Below are 25,738 nucleotides of genomic sequence, written 5' to 3' on the forward strand. Positions count from 1 at the left end.
AATTAAATAGTTGTTGCCAGGTATTTGAACAGCAGAACATTTTGGCTTGACCAGCAGCAGGGGTAGACAGCAAAAAAAGCAACAGAAAACCAGACCATTTCAGAAGTACAAATGATAATTTCACCCTGCAAACCCTACTCAAGCGTGTCACCTCTGCTCCCATCGTACTGAAAACAACGGGCCTGATCCTTAACCATCCCTCATGTGAAAAATCTGTAATTACGCAGGTAATCTAAGTCTACTTGTAGGGCTCTGAATTACTCATACAGGTAAAGGCTGCAGGACTCATCCCAGTTTAGCTGATGGCTAAAAGCCAGTGAGTGAAGCACCGTGCCCCGCTTTGCTTGCTGGAGACCTTTTCAAATGTTTCTATGCACGTCAAAACTGTTGCTTGAATCCAAGAAATAACACACTGTGGGAAAGAAATGGATTTTACTGTCCTAACGCTGTGACCTCAGGTAACACTGGAAATTGCCCTAAACCAGATTTGGACAAATGCCGAAACTAGATGATGCACCTACTGCAGATGCCCGCAAACTCTTTCTGCTTACACCTCTTGAGTGGTTAAACCCCATCAAAAGACAAAAATATCGATAAAGCTGATGAGAATCTGACCAGAAGAGAAACCAAACCTTTGGATCAAAACAGGGATGGTATTTGGTGGGGTAAAGGGAGAGAGATTTATCTTTGAAGGGAGATCAGACCTGGCAGTAAGGAATTAAGATCCCAAAGCTGCTTGGCAGCGCCTGCCCGCTCATGGGAAAGAGCCCTCCCAGAGATATAACACAGACCCAACCCAGCACTCACGAAAAGACTGGGTCAAAATTGCTTTTTAAGATTAGGCATACCCAAGCCATTAGCACAATGTCTGCACGTTAACACATCAGCACAAAGATAGGGCAAGGGGGAGGGGGAAAGAGTTATGCAAAAGTGCTCTGCGACTGCCACTGGGGCAGTTCATCTCTAAAAGGAAACACATGTTATCCAACCCTACACCTAATAGGGTTGGACAGTAATTAAAAAATATCTTTTATTTGGAGAGCTGGGTCTTGAAACTACCAACTCGCACCATTAATCTTTTTGATCTACTGCAAAGACCTGCAGCAAGGGTCAGCGAGCAGGATCTCTGCCATTTGTAGAGGGACGAGCACACTGACAGGACAGGGAACTGTAAAACACAACATATAGTCATGACATACAGTTATCGATTAACAGTGGTTGGGAAAGGCATCGTACGGTAACCATGACCTGATCACATCACCATCTGCTCTCATATCACAGGGCTGCCTTTGGTAAATCACCTCGAAAACTGCCAGCAGCTCCTCAGAAACAAAATTTAGGCGAGGCAATTGCACGGGGAAAATATTTGGATTGGATGGGAAGCAGGAAGAGGGCTCAGGGAAAGGTCTCATTGCCCTCAGGCTGCCTTGTTCTGCTCACCAGAGATGGCAGAGCAAAACCTACTGCTAGGCTGGAAATCTTGAGATTTGCTCAAGACATTTACACTCCCACATGTGAATGTGTAAAATGGGTTGGCTGAGCTTCAAGCTACACCACGTTAACTGTGCCGTAACAGTTGAAGCAGCGAACCCAGCTCGTCTGTCCCGTGCTACCCGCTTTCCTCCCAGCATTAACACGGGGCTGCTCCACCAAATGGTTACGTCGGTCCGATTTGCCCCAGCTGGGGGACCCTTCTGGTCTAAAGCACCTTGACATCCTCCACCGGTAAAACTAAATCCGCAGAGGGACTACTACCCATATAACCAGGCAGAGCTTGTGATCAGGGGAAAATCTATCCATAACCAGAACAGTCACCAAAAAAACCAGTTTCCTAGCACAGCTTGGAGGGCAGTGTTTTAGCCAGTCTCTAATGCTATCTTGCTGTCTCGGAAGATGTGTCAGTTTAGGCCCTGTTGTCATTCAATTAATCTCCAGCGTGGCTTCAGTAAAGAGAGAAGCTCTCCACTCCAGATAGCCAGGATGATCATTAATTAACCCATTAGTCCTGCTCACTTCACCATTCCTATCCTTTCTGTGCTTTACTGTCATGACACCACTAGATGTTTCTCCTTATTTTGAAGGGGCTAAGAATCTCTCTTTGGTTTTGTTTTAGATTTTGGGGTGTTTTTAAAAAGAATTTGATGAACACCTGTGATTTCATCTGGAAGTTGTTTTTATTCTCATGCTGTGAAGAGCTAACTTCCAGATCACCCTCCTGTCCATGTGTCTATCAGATGTGTTCGTGCTGTGCTGGTTTGGGTAGGGTTGGGGGGGGTTCACTACGAACTATGAGCTTATCTGACCCGTAGCAATGACTGCCGCAGGTGAGTTGTAAAGCTATCTGCTGTTCAGATAAAACTCAGATGCTATGCTACAGGTACGACCTCTGCTCCCAAGAGCCTTCTCCTGTGCTCTGTGCAGAGGGCCACCAGCTTTTGCTCCCCAGGGAAGGCTCCTTTGCCTCCAGGGAGCCTTATCGGCTACAGCAGAGTCAAATATTATGGAAACTCTAAATAATCGCTATGTTTCCTTGTGCTTTTATTTGTTATTCATCACTTGCCCTACAATTCTGTATCACTGTAAAAGATAGATTATCAAATAAAGATCCCGTGATTATTTCTTTGAATTCTTTCTCCCCCAGGACAGAGCAAACCGAGATGATTGTGTGAGCAATGGATTAGTTTAGCTTGAGCAAGTGTTCCCAGATCTGGCTCTAGGGTATAATAACACCTTTCTGTTGTCTCCAAAGTACCTCCACTCAGGAAATATGGGGGGAAAGACACCCTCAGATACATTTTCTTTTTCTCCTTAGACAATAGAAGTTAGCAGACTTAGAGCTAATCATGATCCCTCTTAGGTTAATAGTGTTTTTATGGCTGACTTCAGCAGCTATGATGAAGAGCCCACATACTGAAATACTCTGGAAAGGTCAGTTCACAAGAACACTCGACTTCAGGGGACAGGGCAAGTAAAACAACTCTGATGTAAAGACAGTTGATATCTTCTTCTAAATAAAAAGTTACAAAAAATTAGGACCAATTTGCTGGTTCAAGCCCAGTTTTATTTAATTTACATATTTAGCTAGCATACTTGTGCAAACAAGATAAAAAAATGCACTACTACTTTACCGCAGGTAAGGTTCTTCATTATAACCACAGACTTCTAAAATACGGTTTTCAGGCTATTCTGCCTTTATATACTATTCCACCATTATAAATCTTTAAACATATTATATAGCTATGTTTCCTGAGATTTCCAATGTATGGATATTTTAATGGCACCTGCAGTAGTGTTTAAATGAGTATAAAGAAATAAAATTTATGGATTTCAGATGCTTGTGAGTTTAAAAGCAGACTGAAAAATACAAAAATGAGGAAGTGATGAAGTATAATGAACTACAATTGCTTTGCATTTGGGATTTTCAAACATCTTTAAACCATTGGAATCTCTTCTTGCATTCAGATGTATTTCGATGAGCTTTAAAGATTCTTTCTTCCTATAGATGCTGTGCATGGGGAATGGGTGTGAACCAAAGCCTTACTCTGAACGCTCCTGTTCCAGCCCGTGGCTCTGCACCACAACCTGAACTTTGCAGCTAAGGTCCCTCCCTGTTACATCCAGGATTGCCAATTCTTGTAACACTTTGTGTAAGGTGCCGTCTCGAGTACTAAAATTGTATCAGTGACCTCTGAGGGCTACAACTGGGAAGAAGGGATGCTGAACTTCAGCTGCAGCCTCCAGACTGGTGCTTGGAGACTGGACTGCAGGGACAGCTGGTGTTCCCAGTGACTACCTGTGGAAACTGCAGTACCGCTAGTCATGCCCTGCAAAATATGATTGCTCTTCTGCCTGAGCAGTGTGTACTGAGCTAAAAAACAGTACACGCTGAGATGAGTAAAGATACAGGAGGTATGTGGCCTTCACGTCCAGGCTGCTGGAACCACTGTCAGAGAATAACTGGGACAGAAGGGAAAGAGGAGCAAAGTCTGCCTTTAGACACAAAGGTGAAGTGAGCTGGATGCAAGCAGGAGGTCTTCTCCTGTCAGGAGAAGAAATGGAGCAGGTGATTGAAGGAGTACAAGGCGGAGCCATGTCCAAGTAAAGATGAACAAATTAAGATGGGGATTTTTCTTCTAGGAAAAAAAACAGGACTACACAAAATCAGAAGTGGTGAGAAGAGGTTAAGCCTACCAGAAGGAAGGAGTCGCTGTTTGCAAGATGAGGAGGAAGATGCTGAGATACAGCAGCGTTTGAAAGAGTTGCTGTACACGTATCATACTGATGAAAAAGTCACAAAAGAAAAAAGAGGTATGTCAGTTCATATGATTTTAGACATTTCAGGAGTTACTGTAGAGTCTACACAGGGAAAAAAAAGGCCAATGGTGTTGGAAAAAGGAAAAATAAAACAGGACAGAGAAGTGAATGAGCCAGCCTCAAGAACTATGATGCTGGTGATACTTTCCACATGCTCAGTAGGGGCTTCCTAAAAAGTAGAGTGTCTTCTGATGCTGAAAGAAAAACAGATAAGAAAAGCACCAGTAGCTACAACTGTATCTCCATAAAACTTAAAGGTACACTTGCACATACAGCTTCACTATGAAGCAATGGTCTAAAAGGTCTGGGTTACTGTGTGACTTCCTAGGTTAATTTATTTATAGTCTATTTTTTCATGTTAAATATTTCCAAGTTAGTGATAATGGAGCATGATGCTTTTTTTTCTTCTCCTCTCCTGAAGGTATGCAGCAAGCTGAGTTTTGTATCCAAATATATGTGTCTCATTTGATATTGGTTTAATGACTACTTTCCCAAATACAATAATGCCTAGCCTCAACAGCATTTCTACTGTAATTTATATAACAGCCAAGTGCAGGGCCATTTCTCCTTTTTCTCTTTGTCTGACAATATCTCCTCATCTTTTTTTTTTCTTGTTTATTTCAACTCAAGAGTGACTGGGGACGGGGGGGGGGAAGTGAAAGTTATGCTAATGAAATTCTGTGTTTCCCTTTTAAAGATACAAGCATAATCTTTTCCTACCATGCCTATTGCAAATTCAAGCATGCAGGATCAAAATTCAAAATTATTCTCACTCTCAAACAAATACATAAAAATCTCTAGAACACAAATTTAAACCACAGCAGAGAATACCACACCTTGAAATCAACAGACGAGTTCAAATATAAACCTGAAATCCCACCACTAAAGACACTGCGTGGTGAATCTAGCCCAAGACTTTGTCTGTAGATGCACTTTATCAAACAACCCCACCTGGGACTGGGAGAATGAAGCCATAGCAGAGACCTCTCCAGAGTCACCTCTCCAGGAACTAAACTGACTGCAACTTGTCTGGAGTTGGATGTCTGGTTCTGGTTTTATTTCTACAAGGCTGAAGTTAAACTGTATATTCTTGCCCTCTGTCATTTGACAGAAGAATGTACTCAGACCCCTAACATTTGCACTGCCTGTCTTGCTGCCACGGTTAAGAGAACCTACTGCCTTGTAAAAATGTAACTACACGTGTTTCATAAAAATCAATATAAAAATAACAACACTAGGGTACTTCTTGCTGGAACAATTGAATTCTGAAACAAGCATCTCTGGTTCTTCCTCCTGCAAATGGATCAAATTACATTTCACTAGGTAATAAAGTGTGGTACAATAGCCTGCCCAATCTGTTTTCATCTTGTCTTGTACAAAGTCTCAGATATACTTACTCATTATTCAACCTAATGGGCCTGCATTTGGCATATATTGAATGTTAGCGCTCTCCTTGGAAGTTGCAGAGGTTAACTGCTCCTAACAGTCTCTTTCCTTCCTTTCTGGGCATGTTTTCACCATGAATAATAGGAAAAACAGAACGGAATGTCATAATACCCTAGAATGAAGGTGCCGGTACAAACCACAGAGATGAAGTAATGGTAGCAAATGTTTGTCCTAATCCCTGATCATCCCAATGGAACCTAGCCCATACCTGGAAATATTTTAAAATGTATCGGGGAAGGAATCTGCTCCTGCCAAAATGCTTGCAGAATTGAAGGCCCACATTGTTAAGCATTATTATCATTCTTTATTCACTTTATTGGTAGTGTTTGCGTGATTGTGGCTACGCATGAGAAGAAAAAATGCTGTCAGAAGCTGAACTGGAGATGTTACACCCTTCATTCAACTATCATTTCAGAGGAGGAAAGAAATATTTCTAAATACAAATGACCTTATTTAACTATGAGCTAAATCATGGTAATTGTAGTCCTGGAAGTGGTCCTGCTGCAGCAAGTTAGAAGTAAAATTACTTTTGAAAACAGAAGCTTGAAAAATATTTGTATATAATTCCTAGGGTCTATAGCAAGGAATTACACAAACTGCTAATCACGCACAAAAAATGAAAAAACTGTTGATACAGCTGAAATTTTTTCTTTGCTCTTGTTTTGTGCTATAATATTTTTCTAGTCCCTGCACTCAAAGTAGATACATCACATTTTGATGTAGTTAGGCTCTTTTCAAGGTGTGAAATTGGTAAGTACCAACACCAAAGGAAAAAAATTCTTTTAATACTGCACTGTGCCACTTGAAGCAGTATTACCCTTTGGCTTCAAGCCAACAAACTCCAGTGAGAACTATTTTATAGCACATGACTATAATAAAAGATATTTAAACATGGCCTAACAATGGATTAAACTAGTAAGACATAGTTTCTGTTAGATCCCAAGGATGAATATCAAAAATAGAGGCAATAGTTTTGAAACAACAGCCAGCAGTGAAAAGTTTATTTCTAATATAAACCAGACAGTCCTCAAAATAATTTGTGGTTTATTTAATTCTTACCGTTCATCTTGTGTTCTTTTGAGTAAGCTAAAGTAAGACACCCGCCTAAAAACACCAGCTGGTTTAGATTTTGATTCTGGATCTCTAGTGAGCTGAAAAACTGTAATCTGCATCTGCAAGGGTGGGGAGTCATTTCTGTAAACAGGGAAAATAAGGATTTGCTGGGGGCGGGGAGGGCAGCTTATGAGAAGGTGAATTTTGGGAGAAGAGAGAAAAACCAACCTCGCTAATATATTATAATAAATTACTGTTTTGTCATTATCTGGTTATGTTTGCACAAACATCAATTGCATGTGAGCCCTGAAAAAGAATGTCTCATTGCCTTTAATATGCACTGCAGTGTGCACCCATACAAAATCATTACTGTAACAAAACCAGCTGCGTGTAATAGAAAGCAAATGATTTGCAATGTTACTATAAGAAACTACTTTATTTCATATTATCATAAAAAGCACAGCACTGAAAATTTGCATGACAAACACAAGAATCCAGGAAATTCCAAATCTAATTCATTTTTAGGTTTTAATAGGTATTAACTTACGGAGGTGAATTGTTAAGAACATTTCTTGAAGAATATTTCCAGAGAGTTTAGCTGCAATATTGGAACTCGTATTTAGTGAAATGTGAACTAGTCCAGTAGATGAAGAAAATGCATAAGCCTTAAACAGCGGATTCACTGCTGGACCTAAAAAAGCATATTTATTTTTATCACCACGCTATGGCTGAAGGTTTGGGTCTATCAAGGACCTCTCTCTTAAGTCATTGGGACTTCACTCCTCTGAACAAAGACTGCTGGATCAGATGCTGTTCTTCTTAAAATTTCAGTTCTGTTATCAACCTGCACAGTTACAGTTCTCAACTATTGTGAAATTATAACAAATAAACATGAGCAGTTTCAAACCCATGTTCTGCCCGGTCATACGGAGTAGCTGGGTTACTCAACTGATTTAGCAGATTACGAAGGATCAACTCCCAACTCTATCTCACACAAGTCATGAACCAAGTTTCTGTTGTCTTGTGGAAGGTAAGCCTATTTTATGTAACTATCGAAGGAGATAACAGCTGTTACCAAAAAGGTGGCAGGCATGTAAAACAAAAACTAAAGTCTTGAACAAATGAAGCTTTATAAGACCCAGGCAGGACTCAAACAAATGTTCAATGAAAGTCACTTTTATGGCTTTACTTTGGTTTATCGCAAGGCAGTAATAAATGTGTCTCATTAAAAGCCAGTAAAAGAACACCACCTACACCACCAATTGCTGTAACTGCAGATATAGCAGATCTGGAATAGTTACCTAAAGACCCTCATTTCCTAGCATTTAATGCTTCCATGTCCATATAAACTAGCCTTCTATGGATTTAAAGACTGTTGGATGCTAAAAGCAGCAGCTGTTGCTGGGAAAACGACACTTTCAAAGCCCTGTTTCTTTCTCAAGGTGAAGTTAGAGGGAGGTTGAATGAACATGGAGCTCTCCTTGGCTAAAAAAAAATTGCCAGAGGAGAACACGCCAACAGAAAGACAAGCAATTCCCCTATTCTGGCTAGAGTGTAAGTGTTTTGCCTCAGCTTTATTGCTCAGCGGGTCAAATTCATTCCTGGTGAAATGGCAGTTCCCATGGTGAAGCCGCAAGAAAATTCTGAAACCTTCTGGCACCTGTCAAGAAATGGGGATGTGAAAGTGGGGGGAGGAACTGGCATGTAGAAGCTGGGATTAAGGGTGGGAGCCACCACATAAAAGGTTATTCTTGTTCTAGTTGTTAGAACTTTTTTATTGCATAGAATTTACATACATGCTTATTAAGTGGTTTAAAAAAGAAGCCTGACAGATATTAAACAGCATGCCACACTCTTTATGCTGCTGCCATACAGATGTGTCCAAAGCATAAACAGACTTACAGTCAGCACTCGGTTGCTCTATGGGAGAGTATCTCTGCAGTAAATTTCTCCAAACTTTTCAGGACAATTAACTTGAGAATTGGAAACTTTTTTTTCCCCCAGATTTGATCCTTTGCTTGATCTCTCACTGCTTTCCAATTATGCAGGGAAAATATATAGCAAGTGTTTTAATACCCTAGATTGAATTTCCTAAACCTAAGCTAGCAGCAGAATTACTGGGCCAGGGATTCTGGCACAAGAAGTACAGCTGTGTGTGAGCTGGTGGGAAAACTACTGGAATATCATGACTAGTCTTGGTGTTCACACTTCAAAGAAGCCATGGAAAATTGAAAATAGATCAGAAAAGAATGATTTCAAGAGCTGGAATATCTGCCTTGTAGGGATAGATGTATGCAGCCTAATCTGTTTACTTTATCAAAAGAAAGGTTAAGAGTCTTGATCATGATATATTAATACCTACATGTGGAGAAGATTTGTAATGGCTCTGTGATTTAGCATATAAAAATTCATCAAGACCTAGAAGCTGAAAATGGTCAAATTCTGATTATGGATAAAGCAGACAGGATTAGCAGTGAGGTTAATTAGTCATCAGGAAAATTTCTACAAAAGGATTGTGAGTTCTTCACCCCAGAAGCTTTTCAGTCAAGACTAGATGGCTCTTTGACATAAGGAGACCCGTGAACTGGGCTGGGTGCAGGATTCCCAGGTGAGGCATTCTGGCCAGGGCAAATTTGTTAATCGTGATGATCCCTATGACCAAGGATGTGCTGGGGCAGGTCAATCTTATCCAGTTGAACTAGTTGGCAAAATCAACATTGGTATATGAACCATGGTAAAACCTACATCCCAAATAGTCCCCTCTTCACAGCAACGCTGATGTTCTGGGAAGCCCTGTCACCTGTGCTTGGCTTGGTGTGCAGCTCCTTCCTTCCTTCCCAATACCTCTCATGCCTGGACTTTTCTGTAGAAAATATAAAAATGGAGCCAAGTAATCTGCTTTGTCCAGTCCCACTGGTGCCACACACAACCCAACTGCTCCAATCTTTCTTCTACCTCTCTACCCCTTTTCTGTCACAGACTCCTAAATTTCAGGCTTGCCACTGGATAGAAAACTCTGGAAAAATGTCTTCTTTGGGAACATATGCTGGATACTTAAATGTTGAAGTGAATGTCTGTTTCTGTGATTTAAGTAATTTCAGGGATGAGCCTGAGTAAAGGTTATTTGCACAGTAATGTTAGTTTTGTGCCTCTTTAGTCACCACTCTCTAGGCATTATCATGCTGCTCAAACCCAGCAATGGTGCAATTATCAATGCCTTACCTAAAACTTTCCGTGAGCTCTTGATATTGTCACTAGGGATAGAAGGACCCACGTAGTGGCAGGACACTGTACAAAAGATCCTGAGATAAATCAATCAGCAAGAACATCTGATTGCCAAAGTGGAGCATTTAATTATATAGCCTTTTCTATCACTGTAAATGAAGGTGGACATGCTGTTGCAGTAGTATGGGAGAGAAATGGGAGAGAAAAAAAAAATGAGATTGAGCAGCAGCAAAGAAACAAAGGAGAAGCTGAAGGCAAACAAAATATGGAGATGATTTAAAATCACTTATGAGACCTGTGCCTGCTAATGCATTTTTTCAAATGATTATGACTTACATAAAATACATTCAGACATCTTCTTCTCATTAGAAATACTGAGTTGAAAAAGATATAACCAGTATCCCAGTGTGTTCCTCTTACATGAGCTTTTGAACCACAGCTACGAAGTTGCATCCAACATTGGTATGCCTTAACATCATATGTTCTTGGATGATGAGACATCTGCATTCTTACATGGACAATCATATTTACTCCAAGATCAGTGAAAGTGTTTCTAGAGAACAATGGCTGATGTGTTAGTATGGCTTCTATTTTGCTATTGAGACTGGTATGCTCCATCTTTGATTTCATATTTTTCTAGCAGATGGGAGTTTCAAAAGAGCTGCTATAGAGAACCTTCACTGTTATTCACTGCTTTTTCACAGTGAGATAGACAATGCTGTCAAACATCAATGGAAAAAGAAGGAGCACCATTGGCTTAAGCCATGAAGATGCAGTGAAAACCTAAGGTAATGACCAAAGTAAGAAAATAAATCACTTTTGCTAATGCAAGGTCCATTCAAAGTGGTAGGTGAAGAAGCTCAGAGGGTGACGTCTGTATCCTAACACTGTTAGTATTGACTTTTTTAGTGAGGTTCAACCAGAGAGCGCTCCAGTGGCAAACTTCCACAGCAATTCCTCTTTCAGAAGCAAAGACGAAGGAGCATGAATTGCGAAGCTATATATCCAAGAAGAGATTGCAACACCAGGTAACTGTCTTCATTTTTATTTACTCAGACTCTAAAAAGAACTAAATCTGACTACATCACTTTGCTTTCATGAGCAGGTACATTTTCTGAGCACAATTCTAAAGCGATAGTGGACAGAGAGAAGAGCCTCGGTAGATTTCTAGTGTAGGGGAAAGGGCTTCAGAGCTGCAAATAATAACCAGAGGCTAAATTCTGCTCTCCATCCCACTGGAGAAAATTCAAAGTAATTACCCCACTGACTTCAGTGGAGTGATCCTAGATTTATATTACTGTAAATGACAGCAAAAATTGGACCCAATATAGAAATAATTTATTTAAGGCCCTAAGTATAGTTGCACAATTCAATCTGTAAATAATGCCACTAATGCACATATGGCTAATTTACATCTAGACTATGAGAACATATCCAGTGCTGATTTCCAGGATACTTGAAGCACCAGGCAGTGCCAAAATAAATTTGCAGTATTCCCATAGCCCTCACAATCTTTCCAACTTTTGGTGTTGCGAAGAAGATGCACTACAGATATTTTGAAAAAGTGAAATTTTATCTGTTATATAACTAGGTATTGGATAATTCTTACAAAAAAGGCATAGCAGGCTGTTAAGCAGCACTCCACATCTACTTGCATGAGCTCTGCAAGCTCTCTCCTCTCAATAAGTTGTTTTTATCTAATTTGTCTCTTACTGGGAGCAGAATTTTAGGAGCAGCTTGAGTTTTCTAAGAATAAACCATGCTTCAAAGAAAGAAGGGTTGTAAGTAACATTGGAGAAGAGTGCTTGGAGTACATACATTTAACGCACATAAAACTTAACTACAGCAATTTAATTTAGATTCCTTCTCTAATCACATATTTATATTAAGACCTTGCTGAAGCCAAATTGAAATTTATATTGCTAGGAGGCAAAGATGATATAAAATCTGAATTATTCATCAATTGAGTAAGAGAAAAAATTTCTCCCTAAACACCAAATATTGTTCTGGGTTTCTCTCAGCTCTGCAATGTGGGGTGGAGACTTAGAAAATCCATGTCTTGGTTTACCAGGGCTTGAAAGGATACATGTTAAGTCAAAGTGTAGCAAATACATCAACCCTTCTTCCTTCCTTCCTTCATAAAATATTTTATGTTATGTTATTTTATTTTACTTTTTTTTTTTTTTTTGGTATCATCAGGGAAGAAGGGTTCTCCTGTTACCAACACGCAGGAGGTGTTGAGACCCTGCAGTTAACTGCAGATTAATCACGGCTGACTCAGTGCTGCAGGTGGATTCCATTAGACCCTTCAACAACAGAAGAGACATGGGGTAGTCCTCTTGTAGAAGAAAATCCCTGGGAAGAAATTTTGAGGGCAGCTAAGCCTGGGAAAAAGTCTTGGGAATGAGCAGGAAGTTTAAATGTGTTGTTTTAGTTAAGATGACCAAACTTCAAGAAGGACTTTTCACTTTTTTCAAGGAGCATGCTATACTTTAAGGTGGGTAGGTATTTTACCTGTTTGCTGCAATTTCTAACTTAGTAGACATAGGAATGATGTAAGTATAGCAACTTAATCTTCTTGCAAATAATTCCCTTTTGTCTGCCTGTGTATGGCAGCCTACTGATATTCAATGTGTAGGTCCTGTAAAGTATTTTGAGGCCCGAGAGGGGAAAGAAGTAGAGCAGTTCAGAACTTCCATTACTAAGAACATTTTTTTAGGACATAATTTTCTGGTATTTGCTGTGATTCTCCTTAAGAGAGTTGATAATTTTGGATAATTTCTGAAGTAATGGTCTCTGAGATCCTTGGAGACCTATAAAGAGAGAATAAATGCATGAGTTATTTAACCAGGAAAAATACCTCTGAAGAAGCCTCATACTCAGACAATGATAAAAATCTCTCTTTTTTTTTTTTTTCCCCCTCCTAGTTCATTAGGAAACTAGAAAGAAGGTCATAATTTTGAAGTTGTTTTTTTCTATTGATAAATGTTTCTTAGGTTCTGACAAGAATGAAAAAGATTATTCTCTGCACAGATGGCAAAATTATCCTTGACTTTCCTTATATTTATGTCCATTTCCAATGCATAAAAGTTGTTTGTGACCTTCAAGCATCGGATATGTACTGAAAACAAGACAAGAATGTGCATATTTAAGTCTGAAAATAGATGTCATATAACCAATTTCCATTTCTAATGTAACTCTTTAGTTTGAGCCCCGGTTTGTGGTTCTGTGATTTTTGAACGGGTACTTCTCTAAGGGTCAACTTGGAGGTTTCTGTGAAGTTTTAGGAAAGCCGACGGCAAATCTGAATCTAGTCCTTAGTGGATAATTGTAGAAGAGCTGGATGTGACTGGTCCTGTCCCCCGTGGAGGTATTGCCGAAGACTGTTTGAATTCTGTGGCGTCTGGGGCAGGGCAATGACTTTTCAGTGTGCCTGAGGTATCCCATGGCTATTGCAGGTTAGAAGTGCTCAAGGAGTTGCGTAACAGGGATGCTTTGACAGAAGAGCAAAATGGTTTGCCTGCTTACGATTTGTGCAAAAGCTGCCGAGAGCTATGTGTTTTCATGTTTTTAAAAGACTGAATTGAAATCTAACCCAGACAGCTAACTAACATCTTGAGACACAGGCAGTTTGGGTCAAATCTGGATGACTGGCAAGTTTAATTATAGCATTTGATGACTGTTTTACAGCATTTAAGCCTCTTTGAACTTCACAATGGATGACAGTGTTGAAAGGCTGTGAAAGAAGTTCAGCTAAAAATGAACAAAAAAGATGATGCTTCCAACACTCTTAGTGGTACCTGGTATTCATCTGAAGTCTGATATTGCTCACAGTTCTACTATATCTGTGACTCCAGGTTTCTGGTGGAAAAGTACTGGATTTCTATCTGAACAATGGACTATGGGTATTTGCCTGATTTCAAGCCTTCGCTCCCCTCTTCAGAGACGCATTTCCTTTGCTGTTTTTTGTATGATCCTGTTTATTGCGGTAATGCAAGAAAGACAATGAAGAATGAGGCAGGGGAGACACAAACTGCATCCTAAGCAGAGGGTAGGATAAAACCGTAGCTGGCTAGAGAGAACAACAGCACAGAAGCAATGACTGTGGCCAGTACCTGAGAGCTCAGTACCAGTGAGGTGTCTGTAGGGCTGTCAAAAGCTATTGGAGAAGATTCAGCCCTGGTGTTGAGGCCAAACGCCAGCTCCTTCTGAGGAGACGTTCCGTAAGAGTGAATGTGAAAGGTAAAAGAGAGCACACAGAGCAGGACAGTGCCTAACTCACCCAGACTCAGAAAACCTTGAACGTTTTGGGATGTAAAATTTGGGTTCAGGGCAGAAATATGATGAATATTCATCTAGCTTTTAATATTTACATCAAAATACTTCCAGCTTAACCAATCGCTTTCAAACCAAGAGACAAGAGACAAAAACAGTAGCTTGAGAAAAACCTTCCAATTCACAGTGGTGGGCTTGAGCCCAGCTATTTGATTTCTGCAATCAATTAATTCTAGTGAATTCCTGAAGAAGTCACTAATTGAAAAAATAACGGCAGCTAAGATAAAGTTAACAGACAACAATGCTCAGTCTCAAAATTTGCATAGTCTCTCCAGAAAATGTGCAATCTGGACAGTTGCAACAGCTACTGAAAGTTAGAGTCAGCTAGGCAGAAAGCAGAAGCTTGTTACATGTCTAGACAAAACCAGCCTGTGCCTCACAACTACATAATGTTCAAAACAAACACACTGCCCGAGATCTGCCAACAAAGAATTATTCAGCAAATAATTTCAAAGAAGAGATAGCATTTTCATTAAAAATAACAAAATGTTTCCTACTTCATAAACAGAAATCGGGGAGAAATTAAATCACCAAATTATCTGCTACAGTTTACCACTGTAAGCACAACTGCTCTGATCCTCTTTAGCAAGTACGCAACTGGAAATGAAAAGCAGTGGATGGAGCTGTCTCGGCAGCACAAGCAAAAAGATTTTCTTGCATTTTCTTTTGCAAGGGCAGCCAGAATATCAAGCCTAATGTTTAATCAGATGTACTGTTGGCTCAGGAGGGAGAATTGAGACGGTATTTCAAATTACTGAAATTGAAAAAAATCCACCATAATTCTGGGAATTCCCTTTTTAAAAAACAATCTAGATCTCCTGGGCCAGAAATGCCTGGAAGAATGTGTAATAGAGATAGATGGCGTGCATGAGGATTAAGGTTCCGTATTAAATACACCATAGATATCCACTGTTGTTCTCTGATAAACGATCATTTTTTAAACTCGCTCTCATCACTGTATCATGTTTTCTGTCCCAGTCCACTCACGCTGAGGATGTTCTAGCATGAATTCTTCCAGTCCTTGGTTTTGTTTCTTTTAGAGGATTTTGAGCTCAAAGTGTTGTTTGGAGCTTGCTATCAAAAGTAGCTCCCTTGAGGGCTATATTGTGGTAAAAAGCGTTTCTCTCTGAGGATGGTTGGTAGCTCCTGTATCGTTCTCTGCCTTGCCCCTTTTCCCTGTCCTCCCAGTGCCTGTGTAGGATTGGAGAAAGACAGCCAAGAGAAGCAAGCCCAGAATTCTTGCTGCTGAAGAAAAAGCCATCAAAGCTGGAACATCTGGCCTCAGAACACTGTTTCTCCATTTCTGATTTGCGCTATCTGTATTATGCTCCTGGTGGCTGTTCCAATGCCCCCCTCCCCTTGTAGATAATGTCCCTCTCTTCTGTCGTGTTGTTAGTCCGCTTAGCTATTCATTCCTAAATAAACCACTGAAAATAAACAAACTTGTGGGATTAAGGAGCATTTTGATGACGTGAGCTAACTAGAAGGAATATGGTGACCTTGATACATGAAAAGATGCGAGTCCTTTTCACAGCGAAAGCATGAATTACAGATCTTGCCAAAAACCAATCTAAGAAAAATTCCTCCTTTTACCCAAGAGACATTTGACTTTTAATTATCTCTTTCAGAGTCCCTAGACTTTTCTTCTCTTGTATCTATTTTTGTCTGCGTATTCTAATCTGCAAAGAGACAGTGAAAACGGAATTTGTCCATCACTTCTGTCAGCTTCATGGTATCCTTCCTCACGTGAGCTGTTGTTTGGTTAGTGCCCATTTCAAATTCGGGCAGAAAAAATGATTTCTCAAAGATTAGTCATCCTCATTAGCATTCCCACTGTACTGCTAAGGCAAAGTATTTAATATTAATGACCACTGATATTCCCGCACTGTTTGTCCTGCATCCACAATGCTTGGCCTCAACATGGGGAGGAAAACAAAAGCAAAGAAACAGTACGGTCTCGTCACCAAAATGGTGCATAGAAAACAAAATGGGTTTTCTAATATAACATTCACTAAATCATGGAGAGTGAAGAGCAAAACCTACAGTGCATGCAGCCACTGAGTGGTGGTGGTGGTTTAGTGAGCGGGAATCTGAGTCGTTTCTGGATTAATGCTCTAACATAGTGCCAGGGGATACTGTGTTGCTGGAGATATCATTATTTCTCTGAGATGTTTTGTCATTTCTATCGCACGTTACATTCAAGAAGATGACAATGTCCCTATTCCAAAGAGAACGAAATCAAAAGGCCGGATTGCAACTTGACCCTAGAGGGGTATAAGAGGGAATAAAATGTATCTGGTGCACCTTGGAGCAGAATTTACTTCAAGCACAGGGGTGCTTGAGAGGGCATCTCCCTAATGCCTGCCCCACCAGCTGTGCAGAGAGAGGGAGAGACATGGGAAAGGGAGAAGGGCTCCGCTCTCCTCGTGTGCCAGACTGCGCATGAGGAGTAGAGGACTAATAATCTGCTTATTTTTGAAAGCAGGAAAGGCAGGTTGGATATTGTATTGTTATATTGCAATGTGGAACTACAGAAGTTCTTCCACCTTCCCCTGTTCAGCTGTGTGTGTATGCATTCCAGTCAGCCCCTGTTTAGAAAGAGACAATAACAAGAAATTATAGAATACCAATAAAAGACAAGGAAAAAGCACAAATCCTGCCTGTTGTAAGAACTCATAAAACTTTTCCTAAGACACAGCATGCGAGACATGATGTTTGACTTAAATTTCTGATTAAATAAATACATTCTGCCTACCTAAAATTCATTTCTTGTTTTGATTTGACGAGTGCATCGTGCTTGGTTTCAATTTAGCGCAATGAAGAATATTCTATTAAAACAGAATTTGGATGTGGTAAAATTCATTTAAGAAATAATGTGATGTACATATGTCTCCCTGGTTTCCAACAAGAACCCTGTGGTTTTCTCCCATGGCCTAAGCCTCCTGCAGAACACTGTCACCATAATCCTTCCTGGCTCTTCCAGCTTGAAATGCTGCTACTTTTTCCCTAAGCACAGCAGTTCACCCTGGGAGCTTTGTTGACAGCTCTCTGCAAAACATTTGGGAAAGATACCTGATGATGTGGTACGCTGGCAGCTGGAGAGGAGCGGTAGTGATTTTGAGGTGAGGGGGAGAGCAGTTTATGCCAAAGAGTTGATGTGCAACCATAATTTGACCCTTAGTATCTCACCAATACAAACCAAGGCAGATAACCATAGCATTAGTAACGCTACGAAATGACTACCCTAGATAATCCATTTACACGCTTTTGTCTAAGTATGATCCCAAGACATGTTGTGAAGTTATCATTTCCAACTGGACCATCTATTTTCCAACATCAACAAAAATCAGATACAATGTGGAGAAGGAAAGAAGTGCCAGCACCGTGTTAACTACCACAGCACGCAGATAAATATCGTTCCCAGTCAAAACTTAAGGGTCATTTAAGTAGTTATTTAAATTGCGTACCGAGATAATGCGAGCTGGGACTCAGACTAATGACCGTGTGTAGACTGGTGATCCCCAACCTTTTCTGACCCTGGACAATAACTCGCTCAGCACTGAGCGTTGCGGGCAGCATCATACTTTACTCTCCCTAATGGCCTTCAGCTTTAACTTTTTAATTTCCTGTAGGTCTCAGCAGTATGAGAAGGTCTCCCAAGGTTTTTGCTGCTGGCTAACCCGCGAGCCGTGGACTGGGGACTCATGAGCGAGGGGCGGTGGATGAAGTATTATCTGACTTGGCTGCCGATCTCCCTGCTTGTTATGGTTTGCGGGGGTGGGATACACAGCCTTGCAAACCCTAATTGCGTGTGGGCTTCTCTTCTTTTTTTTTTTGGAGAAACAAAGCTAATACCTGTGGCTCCGCTTACAGGTGCGCATGTAGACGCACACGTACACATGTAGCCTCCAGGTGTACCATCAATAAAGTTACGTCTCCTCAAAACATCTGACAATTATTTCCGCTTTCTCATTTAAATCCAACAGAATTACCAGGGCGGGCGGATGGGGTGGAAAATAATGAAGGACTTCCCAAAGCAGCTCGCAGCGGGACGGGCCGCCTGAGAGCTTGCTCCAGAGCAGCCCAAGCCCGCGGCTGGCCGCACGGCCGCCCCTGAGGCCCTAATATGTAATGTTAAAGAATAATGGTAATAACAACAGATGTCTGTGGAAGTTCCCTCCTCCCCGCAGCCGCCACGGAGATCTCTGTTCCCTCCACAGATAAAAACAGCGACGGGTTAATTAACGAGACGGGGATCTCAGGCGGGAGGGGGCCCCGAGGGCCCGGCTCCCCGTCACCCCCCGGGGGAACCCCGGCCTCTCCCCCACCCGGGGGAATGGGGGGGCCGTCCGCGGCGGCGGCCGGTGACCCTCGGCATCGCCTGCCCCGGGTGACCGGGCGGGGGGGAAGGCGGAGGCGAGGCGGCCGCCGCGGCGGCGATGGCGGGGAGGGGGGCGAACCCTGCCCTCTGCCCTCTGACCGCCGCCGAGGCCGCCGCCGCCGCTGGCAGCATGGGGGAAGGCGGAAGAGGGGAGAGCGGCGGAAAGGAACGGAAGGAGGAGGCGGAGGAGGAGGAGGAGGGGGGGGAGCGCGGCGAGAGGCTGAGGGAGGGAAGCGGGCGGGAGGGAAGGAAGGACGGAAGAGGAAGAAAGGAAGAAAAAGAGAGGGAGAGAGGGGGGAGGAGGAGGAGAAAAAAAAAAAGAACGGCAGAAAAGCACGGAGGAAACGAGCTGTGAGGGGGCAGGGGGAGGCCGCCGGCGGCCTGCGGGCCGGGCCGGGCCGCGCTGCCGCTGAGGGGGCCGCGGCGCTCCGGGCCGGGCGGCGGAGGGGCCCTGCCCCGGGGGATGCCCCGGGGGCCGGCGGGGAGCCGGGCCGGCGGCAGCGGCGGGAGGGGAGCGGTGCCGGCGGGCCGGGGGAGGCCGGGGGCGGGAGGGGAGTAGTGTCGGTGCTGCGGGGGGAGCGTGCGGCCCCCAGGCATGGAGTCGCGGGTAGGGCTGCGCGGGGAGGGGGGGACCTGAGGACTGGCGAGTGCCACCCGCGGCGGGGAGCGGTGGAAGAAGGACCACGCCGAGCCCCTGGCAGGTGCCTGCGCCGTTAAGTGCCCTTAGGCAGGAGCTCGAAGACTTACGGACTCCGTGTTTGTTGGTGCTGCTGCGATCTTCAAAGATGATGTTGGCAGAGCAAGCCCAGAAGTGGTTCCCAACTCACGTGCAAGTGACGGTCCTGCAAGCCAAAGGCCTGAAGCCGAAAGGTAAAAATGGCAGCAACGATGCCTACACCATCATACAGCTGGGCAAGGAGAAGTACTCCACCTCGGTGGCTGAGAAGACCCTGGATCCCGTCTGGAAAGAAGAGGCCTCCTTCGAGCTCCCTGGATTACTCATGCAGGAGAATCCAGAAAAATACATCCTGTACCTGATTGTCATGCACAGGTCGCTGGTGGGGCTGGACAAGTTCTTGGGACAGGTGGCGATAAGTCTGAATGATATATTTGAAGACAAGCAAAGACGGAAAACAGAGTAAGTCGTGGTTGGTTGTTTTCATCATAATTTGTATTCCTTGTACACTTGGGAGGGTGGGAAATAGTAGCCTTAGTATCAGCGTACTTTGAAACGAAATTAGGACGTTTCTCTCTTCTGTGGTGTGCTCAAAGCCCCTAATGTATACAGTCGTGTCATTGTGGCCTGACCTCTTCCAGAGAGAAGTTTACTGTAATCACAGTGGTCGCCCTGCACGGGGAAGGACTGTCAATAACATTAACATTTTTTGACAAATTCTTGTGTGCAACATGAACTCATTACAGTCTGTTTTTCTAAAGTTTTTTTTTTTTCGTTCTGCTCAGGGCCATATCCCCGTTCAACTCCTACCTCAGTTCGAACCATGTACGAGACTCAGACTCCCTCGAAGCCTGGTGTCGTTCTCTTTAAAAATGTTTTCCTTCAGTTGCTGCAACCAAGTGTCTTTAAATATTTTATATTTATGTTTTAGTGGTCAGTGAACCGTCACTTAATGAAGGCTTACCACAGCAGCGCAGTGCTTTTCTCATCCTGATTAGTCTTAGGCCGCGATCCTGCAGGCTGCTCTGTACAGCAGGCCTCAACAGAGAAGACTGAAGAGAAATTTCTGCTGTTGTGGTAACCTCTACCGTTACCTACATAAGCCTTTGTCAAATAAATTGGCCATTTGCCAGCAAATTCTGGCACTGGAATGCAAAAAAAAAAAAGCATCACAGCAGTTTTTTAGGCTGAACTGTAAACGTATCTAACTCTCTGGGTTTTTCAACTAAATTAGTAAAATTGTTATAATTCCTAGTTAGGACATGGTTGCACGAAGATGTCTGGTACCTGTGTAATTTATTCTCCAAAGTGTATGGGAATAAACTGTAGGTGTAAGCGTACAGCAGGCATGCCTGTGACTATATGATTTGTGTGTGTTTTAGCTATGCTTGTCCCACAGAAGTAGTCTGAGAACAGCATGGAGACCTCCAAGCTAGCTATATGTAGGCAGAGACGTATGAGAGCTGACAAATCTTTCTGCAGTGGTTAAAAAGTTCCTGCCCCAGGTGCCTTTCCTCCTCTAGTGTCTCTTCAGTGGAGTAAAAAGGTTCCTGTGCCCAAAGCTCAGCTGTTAAGGTTAAAGTCTGGTATTTCTTCTGTTAGTGATGCTGGGTCTATGGTAAGATGCTGGACTTGGCATCAGAGTGACCAAGAGGCTGGCATTGTTGTCTGTCACTAATTGTGCTGGGGAGGCATGAACCTCCAGGAGAGTCAGAGCAGGCAGCTGGAAGCAGAAATCAGTACAGCAACACCAGCCAGGTCTAGTTGATAGGACAACTGTTTCTGCAGCAACCATCTCAAAACCTGGTCCTGCTTATGTGCAGTGGCTGGGGTTGAAGGAGCACCAAAGACAAGTCAAGGCTGTCTTTGCCCTAGTGGTGTTTTGGTGGTTTTTTTTGTAAACTAAATTTTTAGCAAAACAGCATGTTCAATAACCATATAATAGGAAAGAACGTGTCTGTGCAGAATCTCTTGTGGCTTCATGGTCTGAAGTATTATACTTTTTAATTGCTTATCTTTTTAAGGACAAACCAGTTATCTTGATGCAATACATGGTAATGCCTGTAGCCTTAGGGTCTTAATTTCTATTTACACTTGATTCAGGAAGTTTCAGTGCTCTTTAGACATGCATCTTAAATATTCTTTAATCATCAGTGGTAATTATCTTGCAAGTCAGTAGGCAACTGCCTTAGTTTAAATACCTAGCTGCTCTACAGAAAAAAAGGTGAATGAATGAAGTAGAAATTCTACTAACTGTAAAAACTTTGTAAACCTAGGTAGAAATTTGTATTCAGAAACTGGAGGAAAATATGTAAATTATTCATGTATTACTGTGAGTAACAAAACATCTTTTCCCTTTGAGGAACTATATGCTTCTGCACCAATTTTAGCAAAAGTAGTGTTGGAGTCTTACAAAATTATTGCAAAAATTTGTAAGTGGTGTAATTAACATAGTCCTCGTGGTAGTTAAACAAACATTCAGATCTCTTCAGTATTTTTATATGAAGTTGTGCTTAGCAGGGCTTCATAGGTCGTCTTTATTTTTTTATTTCTTTCTCTGAAGTGTGAGAGGAACTCACGCTATGTAAACATGCAGCAGTGCTTCCCTAGACCACTGCTGAAATTACTAGGGCTCCCCAAGAAAGCCGTGCTTTGCCTGCGAGCTGTACTGCACAAGATGGGGCCTATGGGGAAATTTTTACAAACAGCCTTAGTCCTATTTTCAGAAGTTACTTGAGCATTTAAGATTGCAAATCTTATTAAAAGTTGATGGGTGTTAGGCTTCTAGAGCTGAACAGCTGTACTTGTAAAAGTCTTATATACATGTAAAAGTGCAGATAGGTGGTTAGTGGGATTTTTGGCAGCACATACTCACTTAATGCCAATTTAAATTGTTATGAGATAAGAGCCACTGAAAGTCCTGTTTTCCCATTGGTGTCTTTAGGTGCTTAGAAACCTAGAAAATGTCCTTTTTGAAACTCACTTCTGAAAAAATAATTCTGAGTCCTTAAGCGTTTAGATGTTTTTGTAAAGTTATCGTGGTTTTCTACTTGTATGCCTTTGTGCAATGCGGTGTGTAGTTGCTGTCTCCTTTAAGCATTAGTTGGAGACGTGGATGCAATATTTGTACGTATATGTGGGAGGAGGGCAAACTTTCAAGAATATATTTGCAAATGCGATCTCAAACAAAATGCTCTTTCTTTTTTTCCTTTTATTAAATCCTTTTAGATACAAAATATTCCTAGTCCTGTGTTGGCAGTAAACTAAGGGTAATATATTTGGACCCAAAGACCTTCTAGCCGTGACTATGGTGTGGGAACTGAGACACCCAGTGCCTTTCAAGACCAAGTCCAATGTCTTTATTACCAAAGCATTCTGATGGTTGAAAGCTATATTCATTGTTTCAGAAACACTAATCTGTTTTATTAAGCAATGTTTTTACTTTCAAATATGTTCAACAGGCTTGTGGTGTTATTAAATCCAGAGTTATTTTCTTATGTTGATGTAACCTTAACATTTCTTGCTTTGTTTGGGGATGAATGAGATCCAGTTATTTGATGAAGTGTCTATTGGTAATATTTCTACTTTTTAATATATTTAATAGCTTCCTCTTTCCAACACAGCTGTACATATGGTGCTGTAAGAGACAGACTCAAGAGTCACCGGGGTATTGCAAAAAAGATATTTAATATTCTGCACAATGCTGAACCCTGTCAGCAATTCCCTAGTGCTTTTTTAGTAAGGAGGTATGAGAAGTGAAGGCTACCAGCTGATTTTTGAATTCCTAGGAAGACCGTAGGGTGTGTGACATTCAGCTTTTTGTATTTTTATTTTTTTTTATTTAGCATTTTATAATTTGGAATAAAAATTTAAAAATTCACTGCAGCTTCAGAGACATTATGTTAGGGAAAAATAATCCTTTTTTCTGTATAGTTTTTTTTTGTTACTTGTCATATCTTAAGAAAAATACTCTCTGCAGTAAAGTTTTCAGAGAGAGGCCTCACGATAGGATTTGCGCGTCTTTGTTCTAGTAAACTTGCTCTGGCGCAGGACTTAATGAAACAAAGCAGTATATTTACCATAATTTGATAGTGAAAATTTTGTACGCACCATCATGCAATGTCCTTTCTCTTTCTTTCTGAAACTAATGATTTTTTGAATTCTTAAAAGTGAAAATTCCTGGGACAGTTAGATCCAGATGTGGCTCAGATGGTCCCTTACGTGGTCTCTTCCAGAGACTTCAGCCAAAGCATCTGCAGGATCCTAGTTAATTTTCTTTCTGTCTTGGTGCAAAAATGCCCATCACACTGTGCTAACTTTGTAAATTTATGTCTCTGGCATCTCTGCTGTAGTTGGAAATGGACAGGCTCTTTTTACTTCTTCTGCTCTTTTCTCCAGAGTTGAAAACTACGCTGCAGATGCTGAGAGGTTTTACTGAGTTTTTTTTAACAGTTCAAAAAGCTTGGGAGATACTGCTTTATTGGAAGTATATTTTGCGTAAGTTTTCAGATCTTAGATTTCTGACATGGTTTTTATTTTTTGCAGTAAAATCTTGTGGGTTTTTTTTTTTAATTCATCCTGAGAAATACATGACAATTTTTTTGGTCTGCTGTTGCAGAATAAATATACCTCTTTTGCTCTTGCAGTTTAAATGTACATGATGATCAATGAATGTGTTGTTTTAAAGTATATATACATTTTTGTAATAATTTCAATTCAGTTATAATGCATAGTTGCCTTAATACTGCTGATGATCTGACAATGCGTAACATCAAAACAAATTTTTGAGTGATCATGGAATAAAAAAATACTCATTTACTGACATGTCTTAATTTAGTATTTTTCAGTAGTTTTTCTTAATGACTTAATTTTCCTAAGGACTTTTCTTAATGCTTAGGGTTTTTTTTCTAGTGTGCTAAATGAACAGAGCAATAGAAGAACAAATTCTGTTAGCTTTCACCATAATGTTACTTATTTCATCAGCATTTGCTTCGTCCTTGTTGTTGTCTAATCCACTCTATTTATTGTCCATTCCTTTATTAGCTTTCCTGAAGAGCTAACTGTATTGTACGTTCAGCTGATTTAAGATGCAACACTTGTCTGGAATGTTATAAATTTGAGGAGGGCAGGTGATGGTAGAGTTATTTCTTACGGAAATTTTGTTGGAGGAGACATCTTTTATTTGTGACTTAATTCCCCTTCTCCCTGGTTTCTATAATACCTCACCACCACACCACCCACCCACCCCCAAACCCAAATTGCAGCAGTGTTGTAAAAAGTTCTTATTTGAGCACAATACAGTGAAGGAATCTTGGCCTTACCTAAGATACTTCTCCTCTGCTTACATCAATCGTATAAAATAGTCCATATAAAATCGTCAAAAACAGCTTCTCTGCAAACAAAAAAAAGAATAATGATTGCCCACGATCAGTACCCCTGTATTGTAAGCACTTACTCTTTAGTGCTGCTGAGCTTCCTGAATGATATGAAAATTGTGTGACTTCCTCCAAATGAATGTGAATTCCTTCTTGGCAGCCTCCCTCTTGGGTATGGACAGGTTCCCCCTTTGATTGCTTCTGCCCTGTCCCCTCTCTCATCTGTAGCGGCATAAGCAAGAGGCAGGTGCTTAAATAGGTGGCTTCAAATACAACTTGAATTGTGAACAAGCAAACAACTAGTAAATAGATAGTATGTCGTGGGCTCAGTGCTTGTTAATGAATAGTGCCTTTTAAAAATAATTCTATAAAACGTAACACTTTATAAATATTATTTACTAATTTTGCATCTTAAATTCAGTTTAAACCAGAAAAATGCATTTTAGATGATTTTAGGTGATAAAACTAAATAGTAGTGGAAATGGCAGGCTGTAACAGAAATTACCAAAATGTTGTGGTTAACGAGAAAGAGCTTACTCCCCTCTAGTCAAAAGTGGGAAGAGTAGTTAACTGAGAAATTTGTTAAAGGCATATAAATAATGAGCAGCCTGGAGGATCCATATGGATTTGTGCTGTTCCTTTTGTGGTACTACTCAGGAAATGTAAAAAGAGTGAAGGAAAGTTAGTAGTGAGGAACAGAAGAGAAAGGTAGTTACAAAAAGTTGCGCCCAGTTGTAGTTTTATGGGATTATAGCAATATTTTCAAATTATCTAGTAATATTCTCAGCATTTACATTTTGACAACAAATGCAAGCACATCCTCTGAATAAGTCATAATTCTGAGTCAGAGTCTGAGTGCCATCTGGACTGAAATACTCCATTTTCTGTGCACACACACACTCAGCTGAAATAATTGGCCTTAATTCGCATACC

At 41.3% G+C, this 25,738-nt stretch overlaps 1 protein-coding gene and 1 long non-coding RNA gene across 2 annotated transcripts in view; one reads left to right on the top strand and one right to left on the bottom strand.

The window, feature by feature from the left end:
* Positions 1-3,065: 3,065 nt before the first annotated feature.
* On the bottom strand, positions 3,066-18,493 carry LOC115348244. Its single transcript, XR_003925773.1, has 3 exons — positions 18,366-18,493; positions 5,558-5,607; positions 3,066-4,508 (listed from the first exon to the last, which is right to left on the bottom strand). It is a non-coding gene; the product is annotated as an uncharacterized LOC115348244 (long non-coding RNA).
* Positions 18,494-19,337: 844 nt separating this feature from the next.
* RAB11FIP2 (RAB11 family interacting protein 2) overlaps positions 19,338-25,738 on the top strand; it is a 34,395-nt gene continuing 27,994 nt past the window's right edge. Inside the window, exon 1 of the mRNA XM_030030742.2 lies at positions 19,338-19,892. Within this exon, the coding sequence (XP_029886602.1) occupies positions 19,540-19,892 (353 nt within the window). The 5' untranslated portion in view covers positions 19,338-19,539. The remainder of the gene's footprint in view (positions 19,893-25,738) is intronic.

This window comes from Aquila chrysaetos, chromosome 11 (assembly GCF_900496995.4).
Source record: "Aquila chrysaetos chrysaetos chromosome 11, bAquChr1.4, whole genome shotgun sequence".
In the NCBI taxonomy this organism is placed as follows: domain Eukaryota; kingdom Metazoa; phylum Chordata; class Aves; order Accipitriformes; family Accipitridae; genus Aquila; species Aquila chrysaetos.